General features: G+C 52.7%; 1 protein-coding gene across 1 annotated transcript in view; it reads left to right on the top strand.

Moving 5' to 3' along the window:
• CARD11 (caspase recruitment domain family member 11) overlaps window positions 1-7,549 on the top strand; it is a 152,892-nt gene that overhangs the window by 138,338 nt on the left and 7,005 nt on the right. The window contains exons 18-22 of the mRNA XM_017894718.1: window positions 1,110-1,350; window positions 2,127-2,223; window positions 3,313-3,408; window positions 5,337-5,472; window positions 6,909-7,088. Of these exons, the coding sequence (XP_017750207.1) occupies window positions 1,110-1,350; window positions 2,127-2,223; window positions 3,313-3,408; window positions 5,337-5,472; window positions 6,909-7,088 (750 nt within the window). The remainder of the gene's footprint in view (window positions 1-1,109; window positions 1,351-2,126; window positions 2,224-3,312; window positions 3,409-5,336; window positions 5,473-6,908; window positions 7,089-7,549) is intronic.

Raw genomic sequence — 7,549 nt, 5'->3', positions numbered from 1 at the left:
ATAGATAGATAGATAGATAGATAGATAGATAGATATTCTATGACCAAGTAATTCTACTTCTGTGTATATACCCAAGAGAAATGAGCACACATATCCATAGATAGATGATTGATTGACTGATAGATAGGTGATTGATAGATGATAGGTAGATAGATAATAGATGAATAGATAGATAGATAGATAGATAGATAGATAGATAGATAGATAGATGATAGGTAGATAGATAGATATTCTATGACCAAGTAATTCCACTTCTGTGTATGTACCCAAGAGAAATGGGCACACATCTCCATAGACAGACAGATAATAGGTAGATAGATAATAGACAGATGAATAGATAGATATTCTATGACCAAGTAATTCCACTTCTGTGTACATACCCAAGAGAAATGGGCACATATATCCACAGACAGCAGTGTATATGAATAACTCTTAGCAGAGTTGTTCACAATAGCCCAAAACTGCAGACAGTGCAAATTGCACATGGGATAATGGATACATCCACATACCATGGAATACTATACACCAGTGAAAAAGAGCCCCCTCCAGCTACATTGCAGCATCACAGACAAATCCCACAGGAGTAATGTTGAACAGTGGAAGCTGGAAGTGAAGAGAACATACACTGTTTGGTTCCACTTATATGAAGTGAGATTCAGCCTATTTATAGCAACGTCAGTTAGGATGATGGTTCCCCTTGGGAAAGGTACTGACGGACAGGGCTCTGGTTGTTACTGCCCACACATATATATCTGTGGAAATTCATTGAGCTGAGTACTTAATTTATGCTATATGTGAGTTGTGCAGCAATGAAAAAAATAAAAAACAAACCATTGCCGTTTTTTAACGGTGGGGAAATATGAAGAGTGTAGCAGGAATGCTAGTAAAGGTGAGCATTGCAACTTGGCAAAACTTTTAGCTCTGAGCTTCCTGGCAGCCAAGACAAAAAGGGAAACTGGTAAACAACATGGCTACCCTTCACTAGGGAGGTAGAACTTTCCCCTAGCTATAAGCTTTAAGTTGGGGGTGAGGGAAGCTGCTCTAGGAGCTGCTCTGATGGTTGGGGGACCCCATACCGATAGACAGCTGGTGCATCTTTCCCTCCGCAGGGTACCGGAAGCTGGTGAAGGACATGGAGGATGGCCTGATCACGTCGGGGGACTCATTCTACATCCGGCTGAACCTGAACATCTCCAGCCAGCTGGACGCCTGCACCATGTCCCTGAAGTGTGACGATGTTGTGCACGTCCGTGACACCATGTACCAGGACAGGCACGAGTGGCTGTGTGCGCGCGTCGACCCTTTCACAGATCACGACCTGGACATGGGCACCATTCCCAGCTACAGCCGGTGAGGCCAGAACCAGGGCGGGGCCTCCATTTCCCTGAGTCTGTGGAGGACCAGGCAGGATGCCATGAACATCAGCAGAGGGGCTTATAGAGAAGCCCAGGCCAAAGAAGGCCACTGCTTTCCATTTCACAGTGAGGTCCCCCAGGCCCTCCTCCTCCAGGACTTCCTGCCTCCTCAGGGATGTTTCTCTTGACCTTCACTAGAATCCTGTAGAACCCTCTTCCATCTGGTGGTGATCAGACCACTTGGTACTCAATTCTATGCTCTCCTGCTGGGTTCTCTAGTCATTTCTTTTCCATAGACCACATCCCAATAACAACGTTGTCATTATAACAGCACTAGCCCCCGGGGACTGAGCACAGGTAGTGTGTCAGGCACACAGCAGGTATCCAGAAGCATCTATAAGACTGTAACACTACACATCCACACCACAACATCTGTAAGACCATGACAACGCACCTCAGGCCAGTCCTCGAAGGAAAGCATAATCACACCAGATTTACAGAGGAGGAGGTGGTGGCTCAGAGGGGTTCAGCCACTGTGCTGCAGCCCCACAGCGAGCCAGTGCTGGAGATGGGATCCCAACACAGATACAAGGAGCCACATCTTCACCCCGGGTGGCCCTTGGGCTCAGAGCACACACCAGCCACAGGGCCATCCCTATGCAGAGTCAGACACGCACCCCACCCATGCCGGTGCGGTGCTGTGGCCCCGCTGGCTTCCGGTTGCTTGACCCGTGAATTTCAGCCCCTGAAGCTCCTCTCTTCGCTCCGCAGAGCCCAGCAGCTCCTCCTAGTCAAACTGCAGCGCCTGATGCACCGGGGCAGCCGGGAGGAGGTGGACGGCACCCACCACACCCTGCGGGCACTCCGGGTAGGTCTGCCAAGCACCCTGTGGGAGTAGCAGGGCCAGGGACCTCGCCAGCTTCAAACCTAACTCCCGGGTCTTTTTTAGAGGCAGTAACAAATGCAATCCATCCATACTGGGATGACGAATTCTAGGGGACTTAGTTCCTTAGGAATGAGACGCTCTCTGTAGAAGGAGACCGGTCCTCTCATGCCCTCCCACAGGTCCTGACTTTCCAGGACAAGGGGTTGGTGTCTGGCCAGGCACAGTGGCTCATGCCTGTAATCCCAGCACTTTGGGAGACCAAGGTGGGCAGATCACTTGAGGTCAGGAGTTCGAGACCAGCCAGGCCAACATGGTGAAACTTTGTCTCTACTAAAATACAAAAGTAGTCAGGCCTGGTGATGGGCGCCTATAATCCCAGCTACTTGGGAGGCTGAGGCAGGAGAATCGCTTGAACCTGGGATGCAGAGGATGCAGTGAGCCGAGATCATGCCACTGCACTCCAGCCTGGGCGGCAGAGCAAGACCCTGTCTCAAAACAAAACAGGGCTGGGCGCAGTGGCTCACACCTATAATCCTAACACTTTGGGAGACAGAGGTGGGAGGATCATGAGGTCAAGAGATCGAGACCATCCTTGCCAACATGGTGAAACCCCATCTCTACTAAAATACAAAACTTAGCTGGGTATGGTGGTGCGCCTATAGTCCCAGCTACTCAGGAGGCTGAGGCAGGAGAATCACTTGAACCTGGGAGGTGGAGGTTGCAGTGAGCAGAGATCACGCCACTGAACTCCAGCCTGGTGACAGAGCGAGACTCCCTCTCAAAAAAAAAAAAAAAAAGGTGAGCCTAGATGTCTGGCTCCAGCTGGACTGCAGGCCTTTGCTCTACCATCCGTGGTCTCTGTTGAAGCAAATCACCTCTCTCCCAAGTCTCCAGGACTCCTCTCCCCTACCCCGCCTGCCCCTGCCCCTTGCCTGCAGGCTTTTGATTTCCCTAAGGAAGCTTTAGCACGGAGGGGGCTTGAGGACAGGTCTCCGGTTCTCACCAGCATCATTGTGTTCTTGCCTCCTGCCAAGCCCAGCAGGGCCTGACTGATGGATAAATTCATTTCAGAACACCCTGCAGCCGGAAGAAGCGCTTTCAACAAGCGACCCCCGGGTCAGTCCCCGTCTCTCCCGAGCAAGCTTCCTTTTTGGCCAGCTCCTTCAGGTATGGCTCTCCGGAGTGCTTACCGACTTTTCAATCATATTCTGCTGTGGCCCTGCCCTCTCCCCACTGAGAAGAGACACCCGAATCAAAATAATCATGCTTTGTGTTTGTACACCACTTGCAACTCTTCACAGTGCCGCACATCTCCTGTCCCATTTTATCCTCTCAGTGACAGGTTGGTAGACAGTCTCTGTGCCTGCAGGAAGCAAATCCCACTTTCATAAAAGATTGAGGAACCTTATGGTGAAAAGAAACTGAAGTTAGCTGTTCAGATACAAATAGAAAGATCAGAAGCAGTGTATCAGGAGATGAAAACAAACATCCTAAATATCTAGGCCAGTTTAGGTCCTCATTAATCGAGCATTCAACTTATCTGAGCATCCCGGCAGCCAAGGTAAAAAGGGAACCCAGCAGATTCTTTCAATCTTATCTGTCTAGGGAAACATTTTAGCAATCGGGACCAGAAAGGACTTTTCCCTTCTACTTAATTCTAAAAGGGATTTTTTTTTTTTTCTTTTTGCATGGATCATTACACAAGGAACATTGACTAGCATTGTTTGTGATATCTTCAGAAATGGTTTCTCATAAATGCAGAAACACTCTTTGGGATCGTTTCTTTTATCGCCCGTGGACGAAAACCAAGGGGGTAATATGAAAATGTGGCCCCATGAGCGTGTTCCTGTGTAGCTACCTCACTCATTAGACCCCAGCAGAGACAGTGTTACGTTCCGCTGCTCCATCTTGATGTTGAAACGGGGAAACCCAGGGAAATTACGAGCAATGTGACCCTAAAATCCAGGTAGACACAAGTGTCAGAGAGCCACCCAGGTGGAAAGGAACCCTGGCCAAGTCTGAGGGGTTTACAAGGGCAGGACCATTTGAGATGACGCATTTTTACACCTGCGTGTCATGCAAGAGTGGAACCTTGGGGCCAGGCGCGGTGGCTCACGCCTGTAATCCCAACACTTTGGGAGGCTGAGGTGGGTGGATCACTTGAAGTCAGGAGATCGAGACCAGCCTGGCTAACACGGTGAAACCCCGTCTCTACTAAAAATACAAAAAGTAGCTGGGTGCAGTGGCGGGTGCCTGTAATCCCAGCTACTCGGGAGGCTGAAACAGAAGAATCGCTTGAACCCGGGAGGTGGAGGTTGCAGTGAGCCAAGATCGCACCACTGTACTCCAGCCTGGGCGAGAGTGCAAGACTCCATCTCAGAAAAAAAAAAAAAAAAAAAAACAGTGAAACCTTGCGAGTCTCATCCAGAGCCCTGCATCCGGTTAACAGAGAGACAGCTGACACCCCAGAGACCATGTGTTTTCCTTCCTGCAGAAGGAAGAGTGTGGAGAGACTCAAAGTAGCCTATAGAATATGGTGTGAACCTGCTTCTGTGCCCGTTGCCGGGGCATCTGTTTCTGCCCTCCAGGACGCAACTCTGTGAACTGTAGAAAAAAGTGGGTGCCCCCCATTAAACTTGGGGATACCGAGGCAGAAAGGCATGGTGAGCACAGTGTCAGAGGGAGGTGACATTGTCCAGCACATGCCCAGCAGGGGGGCAGTCCCTGCCCACAGGGGTGTCCAGCCAGGGGTCTTCACGGCTGGGGCGGCTCAGGTCCCACAGTGCCTGCAGAGGTGCACCTGAGGTTCCCACGGGGATGCAGATGGGCTTGACCTGAGACTCATCCGGCTGGGGAAGACTGTGGGCACCGATTCATTCATTTACCTACTCAGGACATCTCTCCAGTGGCTAAAGGGCTCGAGCCACCTGCTGGGAGTCTCCTGTTTTTATAGGGGAAATGACTGGCCCAGGAACCCCCGGGGCAGAGGAGGGATTTGAACAAAGGTCTGACTTTGCCTGGTTGAGAGCAGCGCCCTGTCTGTTTAGAAGCGGAAGCAAAACAGTCCTCCCCCAACCCTCCCTCTGCTCCTCCAGTTCGTCAGCAGGTCCGAGAACAAGTATAAGCGAATGAACAGCAACGAGAGGGTCCGCATCATCTCGGGAAGCCCGCTAGGGAGCCTGGCCCGGTCCTCGCTGGACGCCACCAAGCTCTTGACTGAGAAGCAGGAAGGTACATGGGGACCACCTGGCACCTCCCACCACTCCCAGCCACAGTCATACATGCCTTACCCTCACCTGGGGGCACACTGGTCCTCGTGAGGGGGCCTAGAAGTCCTCAAAATGGAGAGGAAGGAGGACATAGGTGGCTCATGCCTGTAATCGCAGTGCTTTGGGAGGCCAAGGCAGGAGGATCGCTTGCGGCCAGGAGTTCAAGACCAGCCTGGGCAACATAGTAAGACCCCCATCTCTACAAAAAATATAACTATAAAATATATAAAACGTTCAAAATAAAAACATAAAACATTAAAAATAAATCTTAAAAGATGTAAATACATAGCTAGGCATGGTGTCACGTGCCTATGGTCCCAGCTACTTGGGAGGCTAAGGTGGGAGGATCACTTGAGCAGGAGGTTGAGGCTGCAGCGAACCAAGATCACACCACTGCAGTCACTCTGGCCTGGTCCATACAGCAAGACCCCTAGCTCTAAAAATAAAAATAAAAGACAAAAATAAATTAAGGGTGAGAAAGCCTGGCCTTGGCTGTGAGGACCATGCTGCCTCGGGGTGACGTCCCGCCAAGCTCGCCAATAACGACGCTCTCATTGTGGTTGCTTCACGCCCGGGTACCCGTGTTCATTGGGGCTGTTTGCTGTGAAGTGTTCGTTTTATTGATTTCTCTACCCACTGAGTGCCTCTTATCATTTATCAACCCGGCGAGGGGCCTCCCGGTCCACCATCCCCCACCCCGCTGGCCCTGGCTGGCCCTGCTCAGGGAAAGGGAGGCCACAGCCCTGGCTGGATCTCAGAGGAGGCCCTGGGGCAGCTCCCCAGGCTGGCCCTTTGGAAGTTGGAGTGGCCAGGCCAGCGACAAGAAAAGGCACAAGGGACAAGGGACAGGCTGCCTGTTTCTGAGAACCATTTCCTCTGAGTGCCTGGGGTGGTTTCATCAGAACCCCGGGCTTCTGCATGGCTCCCCCACCCCAGCCAGAAAGGGACGGAGAAGGCAGAACTGAGGCCAAGTCGTCCCTCCCAGTGCTCCTGGGAGACACCCAAGGCCTTGCCCGCTGGTCCTGGTGTCTCGTGGGCACCCGCCGGCACTTGCTTTCCTTGCCCTCGCCCTCCCCTCCGCTGGGCTGTACCCAGTCCATACCCTTCCTCCAAGAAGACCTCCTTGATCATCTGCCAAGGCAAACTTTCCCTCCAGAGCTCAGCCAAGGTTCCTGCATTTGTCACACACTCTGCCTGCCCCCCACCCACCTCCCCTCCCCGGCACACGAGCCCCAAGCAGTGCCAGCCCAAAGTGACCTCAGACATTCGATGCCCGGGGCAGCAGCCAGGCCTCCACACTGATGGGGGCCCCCAGGACCCAGCCCAGGGACCCCATCCTCCCTGGAAGGTCTTCGGAGCCCCAGGGCTCTGACCACTGCCCTCTCCTGCCCCTGCCAGAGCTGGACCCCGAGAGCGAGCTCGGCAAGAACCTCAGCCTCATCCCCTACAGCCTAGTACGCGCCTTCTACTGCGAGCGCCGCCGGCCCGTGCTCTTCACGCCCACCGTGCTGGCCAAAACGCTGGTTCAGAGGCTGCTCAACTCGGGAGGTGCCATGGAGTTCACCATCTGCAAGTCAGGTGATCGGCGAGCCATGGCCACCTGGGGAGCCCCTCGGGAGCCACGGACAAGGACGACTTCCCCTCTTCTCTTCCCTCCTCCCCTCCTCCCTTTCCCCTTCTTCCCTCTTTCCTTTCCTTCCTCCTCCCTTCTCCCTCCTCCACCTTCTCCCTCCTCTCCTCCCCCTCCTCACTTCCCTCCTCCCCTTTCCTCCCCTCCTTTTCTTATTCCTCATCCTCCCCTCCCTCCTCCCTCTTCTTCCCTCCTCCTCCTCCCCATCACCCCTCCTCCCCCTGGATGGGTGGATAAATGGATGGATGAATGGATGAATGGATGATGGGTGACTGGGTGGGTGGACAGATTTATAGATAAATGGGTGGGTGGGTGGATGGATGGATGGAAGGATGGATGGATGGATGGATAAGTGGATGGGTGTGTGGATGGATGGGTGGGTGTGTAAGGGGTCGGTAGACGGGTGGGT

Source organism: Rhinopithecus bieti, unplaced genomic scaffold, assembly GCF_001698545.2.
Source record: "Rhinopithecus bieti isolate Rb0 unplaced genomic scaffold, ASM169854v2 scaffold_1017, whole genome shotgun sequence".
Classification (NCBI taxonomy): Eukaryota; Metazoa; Chordata; class Mammalia; order Primates; family Cercopithecidae; genus Rhinopithecus; species Rhinopithecus bieti.
Note: the sequence above shows the minus strand (reverse complement) of the source record. Positions and strands in the feature narration are given on the sequence as shown.